A 19170-nucleotide genomic window follows, 5' to 3' on the forward strand; every position below is an offset into this window, starting at 1 on the left:
CTCCACCACCATTCTGCACTTGCTCAGCCGGTAGTTGAAGAGTTCCTTCGCACTGTCCAGGGCGCCTGTATAAGGCTTCATGAGCCAGGGCATTAGCGGGTAGGCCGGGTCCCCGAGGATCACTGTAGGCATCTGCACATCCCCAACCGTTATTTTGTGGTCCGGGAAGAAAGCACCTGCCTGGAGTCATCTAAACAGACCTGAGTTCCTGAACACACGCGGGCGTTTCCGAGAGTCACTACCTTTGAGAGCAGTTGCTCAACGATTGCGTGGGCTACTTGAATGACAGCAATCCCCACGGTAGATTTGCCCACGCCAAAGTGGTTCGCTACTGACCGGTAGCTGTCTGGCGTTGCTAGTTTCCAGAGAGCAATGGCCACTTGCTTATGCACACTCAGGGCTGCTCGCATGCGTGTGTCCTGGCGCTTCAGGGCAGGGGACAGCAAGTCACACAGTTCAAGGAAAGTGCCCTTACGCATCCTGAAGTTTCGCAGCCACTCTGTGTCATCCCAGACCTGCAGCACTATGCGGTCCCACCAGTCTGTGCTTGTTTCCCGGGCCCAGAATCGCCGTTCCACACCATGAACGTGACCCATTGCCACCATGATCTCCACTGCCCGGCGTACCGTGCTTTGTGAGAGGCCTGCGCCACTCTCCTCACCGCGCTGCCGGAGCCTCCTCGCCCGGTTTCTCATCAGCTGGCTGTGGAAGAGGTGGACGATAAGGTGCGAGGAGTTGACAACGGCCATAAGTGCAGCGATGATCGCAGCGGGCTCCATGCTCGCAGTGCTGTGGCGTCCGCGCTGTAACCGACCAGACAAGGGTGCGAACAGATTTCCCGCCGGCGCTTTCATGGAGGGAGGGCGTGATTGACGGTTCAATGATGACAGTTACCCAAAACCACCCTCAACACATTTTTTCACCCAGCAGGCATTGCGAGCTCTACCCAGCATTCCAATGGGCAGCGGGGACTGCGGGAACTGTGGGATAGCTTCCCACAGTGCACCGCTTCCAAAGTCGACGCTGGCCCCGTGAATGTGGACTCAGAAGTTCGAATTTGTGTATTTAGTATGGATACACAAATTCGACTTCATAAGGTCGAATCCACAAATTCGACTTAAGTAGATTCGAAATAGTCCTGTAGTGTAGACAAGGCCTAACAGACGTTTTGGAGCATGAGCTTTCGTGGGTGAATACCCACTTCGTCGGATGCTGCATCCGACGAAGTGGGTATTCACCCACGAAAGCTCATGCTCCAAAACGTCTGTTAGTCTATAAGGTGCCACAAGACTCTTTGCTGCTTTTACAGATCCAGATTAACACGGATACTTGACAGCAAAAGAAAGAAAATCGTTCTCTGGAACTGACTGTGTAGTAAATGAGCTCCAGTGTGTCCGGACGGTAATGCTTCTGCCAGTGGAACTGAAGAAGACCCTAAACCACAGGTATAATTACCCAGAATTTTCAAGAGCATCACACCCTAAAGATGAAGGCGAGCAGCAGATACCACCTATTTGACTTAATGCATTTCTGCTACATGCTCACACATCATATATCATTTGAAATCTTATTTTGTCTACTCTAAGTGAGGTATGATGCGGAGCTGCCAAGTGGTGCCGTTACCATAGAAATGGGGATAAACAACAACACCATCGACACGTTAAGATGACAATTTTGAAATATTTGCATTCCTTTGTTTAAATATAAGCATCCCAACAGCAATCTAAGGGCTAAAACAAAATTCTAATACTAAATGTATACAAGGATCATTGGGGAAAAAAACAGGATTTCTCCAGATTCAAAGGCAGTGTGTACTACTTCTGTGAGATTTAACGTAGCAAGAATGCAGATTGGTATTCACCTGGCAGAGACTGGCCCGTTTGCTGTAAAGAAGAACGGAAACATGGCATGCTCTGTGTGTAGGCCAAGTTTCTAATCATCCTCTTGCTCTGTACAGACATTTAGAAATAGTATCTGCACAATCTGGAGGATATGATCCCAGAACTTGAATGTAGGAGGCGGGGCATATTCCCATGTCTGAAATTGGCCCAAAGGCGGTAGGCTATGCTGAGCATCAGCATCATCAAGCTCTTTAATGATGTGTTGTAAGCACCCAGTGTCTTCAGACTCAAACACCTTTTGAGTGTCAGCCAACCTTTGCCAGACAAATGCTGGAACTGCACGAATGCCTCCTCCCTTGTGGTTGAAACCAGTCCAAAAGGGAATCACCTGAATGTGAACACTATCCGTGTCATTTGGTATGGGCAGGACATCATGAGGTAGTAGTCCTAAGACAGCAAGAGAGACCTCGGAGAGCATTCACCTGCAGGTGACAAGAGTTTATTTTCTGAAGTACTTTTTCATGGCAAGGCGGTTCTGGACGTGTTCTAGGTTTTTCAAATGCTGCACACTGCATAAGAGATTCTGATTGTCCGACGAGAGTGACTTTTCTTTCACACGCTTCAGTGATATTTCTTATGATGCTGGACTATCTGCAGACTGTTCTTAAAATATCCCTCCAGCCACTGAATGGCAAGTGATTTAGTTGTTGTTGGTCCTGCTTTGAGCAAGGGGTTGGACTAGATGACCTCCTGAGGTCTTTTCCCATCCTAATCTTCTATGATTCTAAGTGTTCTTTCCATCAGTGACCTCTGCCTTGATGTCTATAGAATCATCTCCTCCACCGATGAGATTTCCACCAGCAAGACGTGATACTATTGCATTTGGAATGAACATACCTCTCTGGAGTCTTTCTACTTTAGTTTTTGCAGCAGTGGTGAACCAACTCTGCTCATCATAACTAATACAGAATCCATGAAGGTGGCAGTATGTCAGTTAAATTGAGAGACCCAAAATCAAGGTATAGCTGTGCTGCAAGGCTTATATGCAGTGGTGTGATAATTTTGGAACTGTTAAATACCATGCACTGCACAACGGAGAGGCACCTTTTTTGAATGCCTTCTGAAGGATGATACTCATTGCTAGCTGAATTACATGCCGCTTTATGTATCAAACAAAGGACAAGTTCCTGCACTAATTGGGGCACAAAAGTAGCTGACCTCTGGAAACTTCAATCAACTGGCTTTGAATAATATTCTGAGGGTTTCATTTCAGCTATTTCAGACATAAGGATTTAAGCAGCATTGTACGAAACCACGTAAGAACATACGAACTGCCATACTTGGTCAGAACAGTGGTCCATCTAACTCAGTATCCTGTCCCCATGAGCAGCCATTACCAGAGTTTTGTGGGGAGTATATACAACAGGGTAATTTTAGAGAGATCCACCCCTGTTTTCCCTTCCTGGCTTCTGGTAATCAAAGGTTTCGGGTCACCCCGAGCATAGATCCCTGACCATCTTGGCCAATAGCTAGTGATTGGACCTATCCTCCATGAACTTATCTAGTTCTTCTTTTAACCCAGTTACAGTTTTGGCCTTCACAGCATCCCATGGCAATGAGTTCCACAGGTTAATTGTGCATTGTGTGAAAAAGTACTTCCTCATGCTTGTATTGAACCTGCTGCCTATTAATTTCATTGGGTGACCCCTGGTTTTTGTATTTTGTGAAGGGGTAAATAACACTTCTCTATTCACTTTTTCCACACCATTCATGATTTTATAGACCTCTATAAGGAGGTGAACACCCCTAATATTTTTAGTCTCTCCTTGTATGGAAGCCATTCCATACCCTTGATCATCTTTGTTGCCCTTCTCTGAACCTTTTCAACTTCCACTATATCTTTCTGAGATGGGGTGACCAGATGTGGGTTCACAATGGATTTATATAGCAGCATTATGATATCTTCTGTCTTATTTTCTATCCCCTTCCTAACCGTTCCTAGCATCCAGCTGTGATGGGTTCCCCCCAGGGTGCCACTTGGAACTGGGGTACCACTGAGCCTGCCTGACCCACCAGCGTCTGCTCCTTTTCACACTGTACTGCTGTGACAGGCTCCCAAGCCCCTTCCAGCACACATACAGGTAGGGACACACCCAGCTGCAACCTCACAGAGATGCTGAGATCAGCTCTGCATGGGAAGGCTCAGCTAAGGCACCTCCCAGTTCCTAAGGCATGCACCTCCCCTTTGCAGTATAAACCCCAAATTATACTGTTTTGCGCTGCAAAGGGAACTGTACAGCATACGTTCATAATATTCGTCCCCTCCCTCAATGTGATGAGAGATATGCAACAGCTTTCTGCCCCAAGTTATAATTTACACACACACTAGACAAAACAAAACCAGTTTATTAACTAGAAAAGATAGATTTTAAGTGGTTCTAAGTGATAGCAAACAGATCAAAGCAGCTTACCTTAGTAAATAAATAAAACCGCAAACTGAGCGTAACACACTAAATAGGTAGGATATGAATTAGCAAATTCTCACCCTGACTGATAAACAGGCTGGCAGATTCTTAAGGCACAAACTACCTTGGCTTTCCCACGTTTTCACACAGGCTAAAAATCCCTCTAGCCTGGGACCATCACTTCCCACAGTTCAGTCCTTACCCCTCAGCTGTTTCCAGGTGTGTTGTTGCAGGGAGAGTGAGGTACCCTCATGATGCCATTGTTCCCCTTTATATCTCCCTCCCACTTGCTGGAAAGCTGTTTTGCTGTGACCTGGGTCAAACAGTTCCCATTGTGTAGTGCTGTCTCTGAGAGGTTTCTATTGTACACAGTTCCTGGGGTAATCCTTGTGCCTGTGTGCATCTCCTCAATAAGCCATTTACATTGTTTGGCCTTTTTACTGTTGTACCTGAAAGGCTGCTTGTGGGTGTTTTCAATCTCACAACATGTTTCAGTGACACACACACAGCCTAACTTCATAACTGCACATATGACAGTAGCACATAAATTCCGACGAGATATTAATGTCGAGCCGATCAAGACTTTTAGAATGATACCTCACAGGGCATAACTTTGTACAAAACATGCTAATGACATGACAGTGGTGAATATTGGGATGCCAGGGTGTCACACCAGTTAGCTCTTTTGACCATTGCAGTGCATTGTTCATTTGAAAGCTGTTCATCAGGCTCACTCACTAGAAGAACATTCACAAAACACTTGGATGACTCTGTTCCTGCTTCAGATGACTAGCAGCTTGGATAGCATCAGCTAATGCCATAGTGTTTTGTTAAATCATGTCCGTAATTTGCTGCTGGAATAGCTTGCCATTTGTACATCTGAGGGAAGTAGCTCTTTATATCTTTGTAGCAGCTTGGACAGGAGAAGAGCCTTCTTGTTGTACATAAGATCATTGTCTATTTCTTCAATCAGCTGATAAAATTCAAGGTCATAAGGTGACCGTATTGTTGCAGTGTAACTAGCTGGTTTTGCATTCAGGTTTGTTGGACTCAAGTAGGAAGAAAGGCGTGTCGAGTGATAAACGGCATCCTTAGCAATCAAGTCTTCCACAGATATTCTGTGCCACGTGTCATCATCTCCTTCTGGACATGCTGCCTCCCTCAGATTGGTTGCTTTCTCAGATGTTTCTGTTTTATGAAGTTTCTTGAGTACTTTGTGTGTGTTCTCAAGCAAACAATTCAACAAGACCAATCACCGGAGGACATGCTTGCTCTGGTGGCTACAGAGCAGGTGAATCTCATGCTCTCTGATCAGATTCAGAGTCTGTTTTCCTTTCTGGGTGAATTCACTACAACTCTGACAGGTGGAAAACTCACCTTGTGTATTTCTGAAAGCAACCCCTGTGATGGCACATCATCTCTACTAGGAGACTCATCCAGTAGCCACCAATGTAATCTCTCTGGACTCCTGCTGCCAGCATCACAGGATCCTGCCCAGCACTGGTGGCTTTTGCCAGTTTTGCATCCTTTCGATTTCCTTGACAAATAACCCATTTTTCAAAGTTTGTGGAGAGTCTTTTTCTCTTTGGTGGATGCTTTAAAAAGCTTGTATCCTCCATGTCTTCATATTCTGTAATTCCCTGAGGAGGTAAAATTTCCAAAGGTATATGGTTAGCACTGCCCCTACAACTACCACTGGTTTTCATTTTATACAAGGATACAGACTTGTGCAAATTAGATCTCTCTGTTAGTATCAAAATGGCCATTTTTGTCGAGGGAGCACTTTGACTGAAGCCCTGTAGGAAGCTGTGTATTTTTAATCTGTAAAACTGTGCATAAGTGGTGCTGAATTAAAATGCTAGTTTCCAGGATATTTCAAAGGCTAGCACTGCATGCATAGGCAATTACAAATTAAAACCGTATACCAAGCAGACTAGATGCCACATTGTATGTACAAAAGCTTACAAATGGAGAAGCATTTCATTAGGAATTCACATACATTTATATCTACCCACTCTGCAATACAAACTGTGGGCATGCAATCTACCACTACTGCGGCACAACCTTCAGTGTGAGACTGGTCTGGTTAGCAAATTTCAACTGAAAATATAGAAACCTTATAATTGCTTGTGAGGTACTTTGACAATTAAGAATATGCCACGTGAAAACATTTCATTTGAGTATATTGCAAAACATTGATTTTTGCCACACACTAAATAGTCGCATCATTTCTGGAGGAAAAAATGTGCCCATGCAAAACCAATAAAAATGGCTTAATACATCGTTGTTTGGTGGCTTTGACCAACAAACACCATATGACTTGCCCAAGTCACACAGTAAATCTGTGACAGAGCAGGGAGTGGAACCCAGATCACTGGTTTCCTGCTAGCACCCTGGACCACCCTTCCTCCCTCTTGGTTGTGATAAGTTTGTATTTAGGGCCTGATCCCGCAGCCATTAGGGTTGCCAGTTTTGGTTGATGTGTACCTGGAGGTTTCTTCACATGACAATCCTGGAGGGTTGCCAACTCTAGCAGCCATTGCTGTCAATAGGAGGCTTCCCACCATTACAGTGGGAGCTAGAACAAAAGGGGGACCACGCGAGCTGTCTCACAGGCGGCTGCCGATTGTCACTGTGTGCTCAGGGTGGAGCTGTCACGAACCCTGAATAGCTGAGATGATGCTGAATGCAACTTGTCCTGGCCCGTGCTGAGCACAGTGCCAGCCTGCCAGCTCACTGGGACGCTCCCAAGTGTGTTCCAACACGCCGTGCCATTTCATAACACAGACAATCCCTCCGGGAGGAGAAGAGCCCTCCACCTATTCTTCTTCCTTCCCCTTTCCTGACAGGGTTTGCTCTGCTGCTGCTGCCCGGAGGCACTCACCCTTATAGGAGTGACGTGGCTTGGCGTGGAGGTATATCAGAAGGTTCTTTCCCTGGGTGTCGAAAATAGCAGTGGCATTTCCCATCTCCTTCTTTTGTCTTCCTTTTCATAGGTCTTGGCTAAATGTGGGTCATCCCGGAATAGTCAGGAGCCCTGAGTCCTATTCCTTGCTCTGTTGCCGATCTGCTGCGTGACCTCGAGCAAGTTTCTTTCCCTCCGTTTCCCTTCCCACCTTTTATCTGTCTTGTCCATTTCGATCGCAAGCTCTTTGGTACGAGGCTCACGATGTGGCCCCCTGATCTCAGCTGAGCCCTCTAGGCTTAATTTTAATACTAACAAGTTCCAGCGCAGCTTAGACGCAGGTAACTCCAAATATTGCAAGGGGAGACAATGTTGATTTTCCTCTGTGTTGTGAAAAGGAGACAAAAGAAGTAAAAAAAAAAAAAAAAAAAAAAAAGAGAAAGGAAGCCCCAACAAATAATTAAAAAAGAACGTGTAATTGCCTGTTCTTGGTGGTCTTGATATGAATTTCAGCCCCACAGTGCATCCACCATCTTTGATGCTTGTTGTTTCTGACCTTGTTATGTACATGTGTGTTTGAGGGCCTAATTCCCCGCTGCCCTGCCCACTGTGTAGTCATCCACATTGCATAGACTCAGAGACTTTAAGGCCAGAAGGGACCATCGTGATCATCTAGTCTGACCTCCTGCACATCACAAACCACAGAACTAGGGTGACCACATTTCTCAAAGGGAAAACATGACGCTATGCAGGGCTGACCTGAGCCCTCCCCACTACCAGCTGCTCGCCTGAGGCGGAGTCAAATAACATTAAGAGGAAAAAGTAACTGACCCAACAAGGTTTCCACTAGAATGGGTTGAAATTTGTCAAACACATTATTTTGACATTGAAAAGTGGGTCTTTTTTTTTTCCCCAAAAAATGAAGTTTTTCACAAAAACTTGTTGACATTTTTTGTTTTTAAAAAAAAAAAGATCATTTTTTTCTACTGAACATTTTAAGAGAGAACATTATTGACATGATCATCACAATTTTGACAATGCTTTTAATAAAAAAAAATTGTGTAGGTAAAAATTCACAAAAAATTCCAAATTAGAAACAAAAACTTTTTTTTTTTTCAAAATTAGTTTTTCATTTTTCTACTATCACTAATTTGCATAGGCTTGTGTAGACTGTCGGTCCTTCATCAGTTAAGACTGAGCCAATCACAACATGTCTTCCAATCTTCTCTCGCTCTGGTCATCCTTTGCCATCCTTGTCCATATCTCCTTGTTAGGAAATCATTCCACTTCTTTGGAGGCTGACCCCGTGGCCGTTTCAATTCTCGCAGATACCACTCAGATATAGCTGCAGTCCATCTGTTGTCACTGAGTCTCTAATTTATGCATGTCTTAATGAGTAACTGGGTGTATTTTCATCAGTGCACTCCCTTCCCCCTTCCTTGCCTTTATGGCCTTTGCTGGTTCTGTCTTCTTAAGTCTAGTTTGTATACTCTTCAAAGCTGGCACTGTGACTTTGTTTGCTCTCTGTAGCCTCTAGAAAAAATGTATTTCATTCGATATAGGCACTTATACCACGCTCATCTCTGTAGAATATGAGCACCTTCCAGTTGTACATGAAGCCACGTGACTAACCTCTGTCACGTGTAGTTTGTTCTTTCTCTCTTCCTTTTTTCTGGAAGAGAGTTGCATGTGCGGTGCAATGTTTTGTTTTGGTAGGGTTTGTTTTTGTTTTAAATGTCCACGCTGCGCTGTGTTGATGTTGGAGAAGGAATTGAAGGAATGCACCCTTCACTTGGAGTGGAGAGTGGTAAGGTTTATGATAGTCCTTAGTTCCTGGGGGAGCTCATTTGACAGTCTTGGACCAGTGCCCAGGAAAGCTCTGTCTTCTACACAGATGAGCTTTACCCTTGTGGTAGAAGGATAGAAGAATTTTTACCTGCTTATACATATAACAATTATAAGAAGAAGAAACCAAGCCAAAGAGCAAGAAGAACATAACATTTTCCTCACAGGCTGAAATCTGTGCTGCATTTTTCCAGACCGTAGTCCCAGCACAAGGGGTAGCAGTATTAACATCCCCATGTTTCCCTGATAAAGGTCCTTAACGCTGATGTGAAAGGAGCATCCTTAAGGAGTGAGAAGATAGTTCAGTCTCCACAGCCATTCACTCCTTGGCCTTTCTGCTGAGAATGCCAACAAAGCTGCCAGTTAGGCCAAATACACTGGTTTCTTTTGGTAACATGGACGCACTGGGAACTGGACTGAGACCACTAAACTCATTTCACAGAAGCCACTGAACAGCCCATCAGATGCAGCAACAATTTTAGCTTGGATTTGACAGGTGACCTAGTGGTACAAGTCTCTATAACTCCCTGAGCCATGCAAATCTTGGATAACCAAAAGTACCTACTGCCCCCTAGAGGTTACTCCTTGGAGTAACTATAATAAAAACTAAATGAGGAGCAGGAATGAAAGGAAGAAAGGAGAAGAGGAGGTATACATCTAGGAATATATGAAGAATAGTGTTTGCCCCTACCCTGGCCTATGCCTTCTATGTTGTTTTTTCATGTGCCATGCTCCAGAAGACAAAAATAGCAGCTTTTCTCTCAAAAGAGTAACCGCCATTGACATTTCTCTCCTTTCTGCTTCATTCATGTTGACAGCTGAGTTCAAAGCCTGCTCCACCCACATACTCAATTATCAGTGGGAGAGAAGAGAGAATTCTCTTCTGTCTCCGATAAGGAAGTGTATCCGTCTATTTAATAGACCATCAGGACTAATATGCTATTAAGCCACTGACTAGAAGGCCCCCTAGTTCTAGGTTAGTTACACGGGACTCTCTTTTTCATAAGCTCCCCTTCAACCCTGCTCTGCTGCTTCCCAGGAAGCCTGCCAAAATTTCAGGTTGAATTGAATCCTTCTGTGAGCAGCAGAGTGGAGCGGGCCCAAGAGGCATGACCTGAGATGAGCTTGATGTAACTGACACAACTTCTTTTTCCTCATTTCATTATGTCCCTCCCTCCATCTGATCATTAGGCAATTCCGATGTTTTGCAGAGTCTGTGTTTTTTCCTGCTCTGGTTAGTGCTCGCTGACCATGTAGCTCCAGCTGAGAGGAAGATGCGTAGAAATACCAGGCTGTGTGAATGAAAATAGCATTGACAAGGCTTGGAGGCTAGTGCTTCAGTTCTGTCAGGAACACGAGTCCCATGTGAAAGTCAGTGGGACTCATGCTCCTAAATTACTTAGGCTATCTTGAAAATGCCAGCCTCTTTTCCTAATATAAAATACCTCCAGATTAGCACTCATGAGCCACCCTACAATAATAAAACTGCGTGCGTAAACAATGGAGGCGGGAAAACAATTTTTGTGAGGAAACTTACGGTAAAATGTTCAGAGTTTCCAGACACTGAATAATTATGTTTAAATTTAGGGAAAATATCTCAGTGCTACCCTCTTTAGTGTTGTCTGTGTGACATATCTCAAAGCTGTGTGTCAGCCGGAAGCCAAAAGGAGCTTTCTGTGATCACGTGTGTCATTCTGGGGATTGTATCAGGGCATATTAGTTGGTTTCACGCTGGGATATGTGAAATATTTTGGAGATTTCTTTTCACCTACTACACCAGCCCATGGTGATTGCAGAGGACATGTTCATGCAGAAGAGAACACTGCATATGATCCTAAACCTTTCCTTTTAATGACCACAACTAAGGTTTTCCCATGGCTACAGGTCACATAACTAGGCTATCGCCAGACTGTCAGTGCTGTGGCGGTGGGAAAGAATGAGAGAAGGAATTGTTTTCTGTGTCCATGTGTGTGATTTGGGGATCTGTGCACTCATAGTGCCGCAGTCCCTGATCTGTAACATGAGGATAATAATTCTCCCTTGGTGCACTGGACTGTAAACTCTTTGAGTCAGGAGCTGTTCTTACAGTAGATTTGTACAATGCCCTGATTTCAGTTGTAGCTTCTAGGTCCTGGGTGGTAATAAAAAAAGAGAGAGGAATGGAAAGATTCAGGCCATTTCAACTCTTTTTGAGACCTTGATTCACAGCCCACTAAAGCCAATGGGAAACCGTAAAGCTTATCTACAATGGCATTTTTCTCAAAATCCTCCACCATTGCATTACCTGTGATGTAGCAACCCCTGGTGGTTGTATTGGCTTGAGTGCTAGTGGAGTCTGGCCGTCAGACAGCGCTCTGGTGATAAACCTAACTTGACCTGCTGAGAAGTGGGGTGGTTAAAATGCTAGCAGTTTACGCTAGTGCTCTTGCTGTTGTGACCACTGGGGGTGCTGTGCTGGTGGGAGATTTGACGCAACATGTTCAGATAGACAAAGCCTGAGTGTTTGGAAATGGGAGTGTTTGGTTAGAGAACTCTGTACCAGCCGTTTAAATAGACAAGGTAGTGGGGTCTATGTGCCGTGTATTTGGCTGCAGAGTATAATCTTATCAAAGTGAGATAACCTGCTCTAAGACTAAATAATGAATATTTGCATTTATGGGGCACCTCCCAAGTGTGCTTTATACACACTGCTGAAGCTGACCGACAATACCTCTACGAGGTAAGAAAGTCTTGCTCTGCCCATTACAGAGATGGGCAGAATGATGGATAGAGCAGTTACCTGACACATGGCCAAGGCCCCATGGGAAGTGAGTCACAAAAGTAGGGCCAGAACCAGCTCTCTACTCCCAGCCCAGGGCTTTAGTTACAGGACCTGTTGGAGGCCTGTCTCTTAGGGTATGTCTACACTGCCCACTAAATCCGGCCAGGCTCCATCGCTGGTTTGAACCCAAGCCCCCTTTCCATCCACACACAAACCAGTCTCACTCCGGTCAGCAAGCACAAAGGGCCCAGAACCTTGCAGGGGGTTGGTCAGAGCCTGAGTTCAGCCAGGACTTGGGGCCAAGGCCTGTTATTTTGCAATGTGGACATAGTTCAGGCCCAGACCGGAGTCTCAAGGTCAGTGTAGTGTAGTATGGATGTATTAGCACGGGGGTGAGAGCCAGGTCCCGCGATTATAAGCCCAGGTTTCCTATGCACTGTGGACACTTAAGGATGGGCCTGGGTGGACAGTGCAGTGGAGGGGCTGAGCACCTGCCTCTCCTACTGACTGCAGCTGGAGTTTGAGGGGGGCAGGGGGAGGCTCATTGGTTCTGATTGGCTTGGAGGAGCCCAGGGGACCCATTTCACCCTGTCGTCCCTGGGGGAGCGGGGTCGTAGGGGGACCCCGATGGTTCAGACAGCGCCCAGGACAGGCCCCCCTAGGTACCAGACAGCAAGTGTGAAAAACAGGGACACTTTTTTCGGCCGGGGGAGGGGGGGTTTATATAAGACCGAGCCCCTAATATCGGCATGACCCTGATACTATTGGCACCTCTGGTCGGCCTGGGCCGCCCCCTCCAGGGGAGAGGCTGGCTGGGTTGGGGGGCGTGGAGCAGCCCGCGCCTGGCTGTGCGGGGCGGGGGCGGTGTCTGGGGGACCCGCCGGGAGGGGCGCCCCTCGCTGCAGCGCGGCCCCCCCCCGGGGCTGCTCCCGGCCGCCCGCCCAAGGCTGGGGAAGGGGGGGGCCGCGGCGAAGGCACTCGGGGCGGATCGGAAAGCGTCGGGCGGCTGCTGGCCGCCTCCCCCTCCCCTGCCCGCGTGTGTCTCTCCCTCCTCCGCCCCTCGCCGGGCTGGCTGAGCAGGCGGCTGCACACGGGCTGGGGGCTCGACTCCGGCTGCCGCCGCCGCCGCCACCGGCTCCCCATCCATGGCACCGCCCGCCGCTGCCGCCGCCGCCCCCCGGGCCGCTGCCCCTCCAGCCCGGCGCGGCAGGGAGTAGGGGCCAGGCAGCCTCCCGCGCCGCGCCGAGCCCAGCCCAGCCGAGCGGGGGGTCCCCCCCTTGGAGCCCCGCGCCCCCAGCGCGCCCCGCAGCCCCCCGTCCCCTGCCTGCGCCTTGGCCGCCTCGCCGCCCGCGGGGGAGCCCATGGAGCCGGCGGCGGCGAAGGAGAAGCGGCGGCGGCAGCCAGTCCCGGCGGCGGTGGCCGCGGCTCGGTTCTCCCGGCCGGAGATGCTGCCGCTGCCGCCCGGGAACCGGCCCCGGAGCCAGGCTCGCAGGAGGAGGGAGCTGCTGCTGGCTCAGCTCTGCCTGGCGGGCTCGCTCACGCTGCTCCTGGCTTCCCTCTCCCGCTGGGCTGGGCAATCCGGTGAGTCCCCGGCCCCTGGCGCGGCCATCCATTATCCCTCGGGGGTGGGGGATCCCCGGGGCAGGGAATGGGGTTCTGCTTCCCCGGGGGGGGGGAAGGAGGGGCCCTCCGGGTGGGTCATCTCAGTGGCAGGTTTCCCAAGAGAAGGGTCCTGGGGATCCGGGGCTGTTCAGGTATTCAGTCAAATCCATTTTCTCTTGCCTTTGTGTGCGTGGATACGTGTAGCTGTGCAGTCAGCGCTGCTCCGGCTGTTGGTGAGCTCCAAGAAGTCACTGTCACCTCCTGGAGTCCAAGAGGTTAGAGACCAGCTCCTACAGCTGAGTTGTGCCGAATATCTAAAGATACTCGCTAATCAGGGTCATTTCCTGGCAGGTGCGCTGCTAAAGTGACCTCTGTCATGACACCTGTGAAAGAAAGTGAGGAAAAGTTGTAGCAGCTGGTCTCACTCCATAAATATGTTTATATGTAACATTCTGTCTCCTGCACTTACCTCCCCCGCTGTAGCTGTGCACATAACCACCTGGGTTTCCTACAGCACAGTGAAAAGATGGACAATATCTTTCACATTCCTCTACATAGAATATAACTTCACCTTATGCTATATCCATTAACACTCCTCACTTGCTATGAAAGTAACAATAACTAATAAAAGGCGACTTTTTGGCATGGCTTAGATATTGCTTTCAGTTCCTCCAGTTCAGATTAGTATCAGTGAGATCCCATCACTTGTGCTTATGGTGCCGTGGGAATCTTCACATTTTGCTTTGTATGTGCCTTTTTCAAATCTGTTTTTGAATTTCTGCAGTCCTCAGTGAGATTGACAGAGATTTAAACTCACTGCCTATTCAATTTCCAATTCCCACTCCTCATGCTTCCCAGTCCTGGGCCCTTCCTGAGATGACATAACCAGTCATGGAAAAATGGGGTAGTCAGATGTGCCGAGGAAACTACCTGGACTGAGATCACTGTACTCACTTCGCTTGTGATCTAAGCAGGCTAAAACCCAGGTCTCCAGAAGAACTGTGCATTCAACCACTCTCTTAAATTCTCTTAAACCAGTCTCTTAAATTCCATAATTGGTGAATACATATTGACTACGTTAAGAAGAAAATTAGTGCTCTTTAAAAATAACATCTCTCTGATACAACATAAGGTTAGAATTGCATACATCATGTTTAAGGTGCTTTAAAAATCCCTATTAAGAGACAAATCTAAAACCCTGTTAGATTGTCATTTAAAATGAATGTTCATACTTTTGCTTTGGCGAGCTTCATTTGATTTGAACAGCCTTTGCTTTAATCACAAGGTGACCGAGAAACGTAAAGTATTCAGTTGTCAAGCTGACTTCTCTATTAGTTTATTTTAAATATGATCTTCTCCATATGTTTTACTAGTTCCATGAGTTCACTTGTCAACATTGATTGCCACATGGGGACGTTGTGAATGTTACATGTTTGCACTGATGTGACAGGAGAGAAACTTTCTGAGTGCATTTGCATGAGTTGCGGATATGATTGTGTTCAGTTGAGCTGCAGTTGTATAATTTTAGCTGAAAAGGTATTCAATTAGACTTATTTAATCCTCTCTGTGTAGTTGGTCTTAATGAGGTGAAAGTCGGTTTGCAGGACTTTACCCACCTTTAGATGAAAGAAATTCCATGTCAGTTCATATGTTGTCTATTATGATTGCAGTTCATGCAGTCATGTTCAGTGAGTTATAGAGTAACACTGTATACTTTTTTCAAGGCAGATAATGAAATGGGAGATAATGGGTGGGAAATAATGAAATGCTTGGTTTTTGGAGAGTGAAATAGATGGCACTGCAGTCAGTGGGCTTTTGAAACCTGCAGGAAAGCTGGGGCAATTATGATCATATGCTAGAGGATTTGTTAGAAATTTGAAGCAGCTCAGTGTGCCATTTTGTATTGAAATGATTTCTGGAGGAGTGACATTCGATTTCAGCTGTTCATTGACCATCTCCTGGTTCATTTTTTCAACCAGCTATAAAACGACTGGAGTGTGAAAATACCGCACAATATTCTTATCAAGCTATAACACGTGATTAATATTTGCATTTAAAATATGCCGGTGTAAGCAAAAACTCTGCAAGGCTATTTTTCTTTAAGTGCAGTACAATGGCTTAAATTTGGTCCTGTGGAAACATTAATGTTCATAGTGTTTAACTGTATAAAGTAAAGAACTAGGTAGTTTGTGGTATTTAGGAAAGGTTGTAAGCACCCTGAATAATGGTTGAATGCAGTATTTTATTTATTATGTGTACAGCCATGTTTTGGAGGGTTGTTGTAATTTTTGGACTTAATGCCCCTAAACTATTTAGATGTTTCTTTGCTCATATTGTTTTTTAATTAGAGCTATTTCTTCTTAAACATATTCATTGCTCTTTCTACTTTGAGAGATCAATATAGGATCAGAAAAGACAGAAAACATCTTCAATATAAATACATGCAGATCTCTTCCACTTTTATAAATGACTTTCTTACAGAAAAATCCCAAAGTTCTCCTTTGCTTTGAGAGCTTTGCCATTGACTTCAAAGTAACCAGGATTTACCCTCTCTCTATATCAATTGCATAACCTAACACGACTGAAATGCAGCCACCTCTGAGATGGAACATAGCAGCTGCTTAATATTGCACAGCATTCCTATACAGCAGTTATTAGATCATGTGGAAAAGGGGAATACCAAGTCTATTTTAAAGTGCAAATGTAGGGCAGAATTCTCTCTGATCTGTAGTGTGGATTTCTGTTGCATATTTTGCACTGGTTTAACGCACAGTTTCCCCACTGATCTCAAAGGAAACTCCATATGTGGAACAAAGGCAGAACATGCCGTAGAGATCTGTACTGAGATAGGAAAGAAGCATGACCATACTTTGTTTAAATTGTTCAGAATGTTCTGCACTGGGTACTAATAAATTTTGTCACCGCCGACCCTGTTTTTGTCTTCATTCAGTTTTGGTGAGTGTCTAGCAGCATCTGTAGTCAGTGTTACTTGAAAACTGATCTGAGAAATAAGAAATAGCATTGAGCGTCTCACATGCACCACCGTGTATACATCAGCAAGGTGGCAAGATGGAGCTGGGCGCAGGTACATTGTGCATTCAGGTCACAATAGGTGGGATTTTCAAAAACTCTCAAGTGACTGAGGAACACAAATCCCATCAACTTTCCAATGGGACTTATGCCCCTAATTCCACGACTGATAATTGTCTATATGTTTTAACTTGGTTGTATGTGGCGGAATTTCTACACATTGTATTTTAATGATTTTTTAAGCTGTGCAAAAGTTGTGCAATTATTTGGAAAATGGGACCAGACACAAGCAATGGGCTAGATTATAGCACCCTTAGCACCCTTATGTTGACTCTTACTTTATACCATAAGTAGCTCCATTGTAGCCTACTCAGAGTGAGTAAGATGATTTCAGCCTAGCCCTATGGTGTTTATAGGGTTTGTTTTAATATAAAGTTAATGTAAGATTTTAAATTAAGGACAGAGGCCCTAAGTCAGTGAAGTATTTAAGCAGGTGTGTCTGACTTTAAACACATTAGTCTCAATGACATCACTGGGATTATTCATGTGCTTAAAGTTACGCAAGTGCTTAAGTACCCAGCTGACCTGGGGTTGAAACGGAGACGTGGAAGCAGTCTCAGTTCTCATAATACCTTTTAGATCCAAGTATGACAATACTAAAGCAACACAATGTTTGAATCATCTAAGCCCTATTTAATACATGTTCATTTTTTCCCTTGCTTTACATTTTCTCCTTTGATCTCTTCTGCTTTTCTCAGTTTTCCTAGCTGTTCTTTTCACCCACCTTTCCCCCGAGACTTCAGCAGAGCTGTTGCCTGAGACATCACCATGGGACTCTTTGCCAGGGAGAGCTGGCAGAACTGACAGAGAGCTCATAGGACTGTGTAGATCAGCCTGACAGTACAAGATTTTTACAACACCCCTGAAGCCCAATAAAATGTGAAATGAGTTTCTCTCCCTAACACTTCCCCACTACAAATGTAAATATTCACTTTTCATTTCTAAGATTTGAACTGAGTCTGGTTTCTCTCTCTGTGTTTGCAAGTAAGTACTTCAGTCTACCTAGAAGAGTTTTAGGAAAATAGGCTAGAGAATAGCTGAGGATTGCAAGCTGTCCCTAGGAAAGGATTTGGGGAGACTGGTAACCAAGGGTAACTATCTTTACTGTGTGTGGCCTACTGCCTAGAGGACTGAACTGGGACTCAGGGGACCTGAATTCTATTCCTGGTGTTGCCATTCATCTGCAAGGTGACCTGGGGCAAGTCATGGTCCCTCTCTGTGCCTCAGTTTCCCCATCTGTAAAATGGGGAAATGATACTGACCTCCTCTGTAAAGTACTTTGAGATCAACCGATGAAAAATATTATATAAAAGTTAGGTATTATTGATGTATCATGGAAGAAACATGATGTATGAATTAAAAAAAGTGCATCCTTCACTTGTGGCTGTATTTTCTTACTAGGGCTTACAAGTATTGTATAAAGTGTGTTCCCATGCATCATATTCTCCCCTATGCAGTTGCGTGGAACTTCCAAAACGCATTCTGTGCAAATGGATGGGAATTCAAAGTCACAACATGCATTTTCTGTGCCCAGAAATAAATGTGTAGCTGGGGTGCCTGGCTCCCCCCTCAGGCCGGAGTTAAATCAGGAGTCAGTGGAGTCACACTGGTGTCATGGATATCAGACCCACGTCTGTGGTGTTGGAGCGTAACTGAGTGCACCCAGGATCTGCTCTGCACTGTGCAGTGGGTTGGAGGTTAGGGAGAATTTTAGAAGTGTCTCATTACCTTTAGCAATATGTATTGTTTCTAAGACTCCCCTGGAGAGGGAGGTTCCAAAATCAGCCTAACTCTTACGTGTGTTTTACGGGAGAGGGGAAGAGTGCGACACCTTCCTTCAGATTGCAATGATTCCAGTGTTTTGGGGCAGGTTTCTGAGTCCTGACTGTTGTATGTTGGCCTCGTGTACAGGAGAAAAAAGGGGGAAAACTCTATCCCCCAGGATTATTTTAATTGCCTGTGGTTTTGGAACAGCGGTTAGGAAATGCTGGGCCCAGTTCTGCAGCCCTTACTCATGTGAGTAGGCTCATCCAAGCAAACAGAGCCACTCACATGATTAAGGGCTGCAAGACAGGGCCTTTTGGGAGTTTTGCTCTAACTTGAGCCATGCTGCGGGTTCAGAACGAACTCTGAGTGAAGGCCAAACTGGCAAGCTTTGTCAGGTTCCGTGTCTTGTTATGAATCCAAAATTCAGGCCGCTTTTACAGAAAGGATAGCTGAGTTCCACTGCCTTTTTGACCATCGTGGGCCAGAGGAGGGCTCTGAGCCTGATTATTTATTATTAATCATGTTTACTATGATTGTATATAAGAGCCAGCCAAGCGTGAGGCCCCATTGTACTGGGCAGTGTACACAAAGTCCCTGTCTCAGAGCTCACTGTGAAAAGTGACTTACAAGCTGATGCTTGGTTACATCGTTCCTGCACTTGGGTAGGGTTGGAGGAGAAAAGTGGCTAAATTACTGTATGCCATTTGCACTCCCTTTATTCTGGGCCCATGCAAGGGTCTACCATGCCCAGGGTGTACGTTAGAACAACCTCAGGGCTGATCTAAATTACACTCTGCTTCCCATGGCCAGAGACAACCCGTGCTTGCCAGTAGTGGGGGGATGAGGGAGGGGGGCAGAGTGAGGGCAGCTGGCTTCAGCAGTGTTACTGAGCAT

At 45.9% G+C, this 19170-nt stretch overlaps 1 protein-coding gene across 5 annotated transcripts in view; it reads left to right on the forward strand.

Moving 5' to 3' along the window:
• Positions 1-19170, forward strand: part of SLC24A3 (solute carrier family 24 member 3) — a 380232-nt gene that overhangs the window by 26482 nt on the left and 334580 nt on the right. Inside the window, exon 1 of one of the 5 annotated variants that reach the window (XM_045010659.1) lies at positions 13225-13398. The exons of the other annotated variants lie outside the window; for them this stretch is intronic. Within the exon in view, the coding sequence (XP_044866594.1) occupies positions 13263-13398 (136 nt within the window). The 5' untranslated portion in view covers positions 13225-13262. Of the gene's footprint in view, positions 1-13224; positions 13399-19170 lie in introns of those variants that run through there. 5 annotated transcript variants of the gene reach the window in all.

This window comes from Mauremys mutica, chromosome 3 (assembly GCF_020497125.1).
Source record: "Mauremys mutica isolate MM-2020 ecotype Southern chromosome 3, ASM2049712v1, whole genome shotgun sequence".
Taxonomy (NCBI): Eukaryota; Metazoa; Chordata; order Testudines; family Geoemydidae; genus Mauremys; species Mauremys mutica.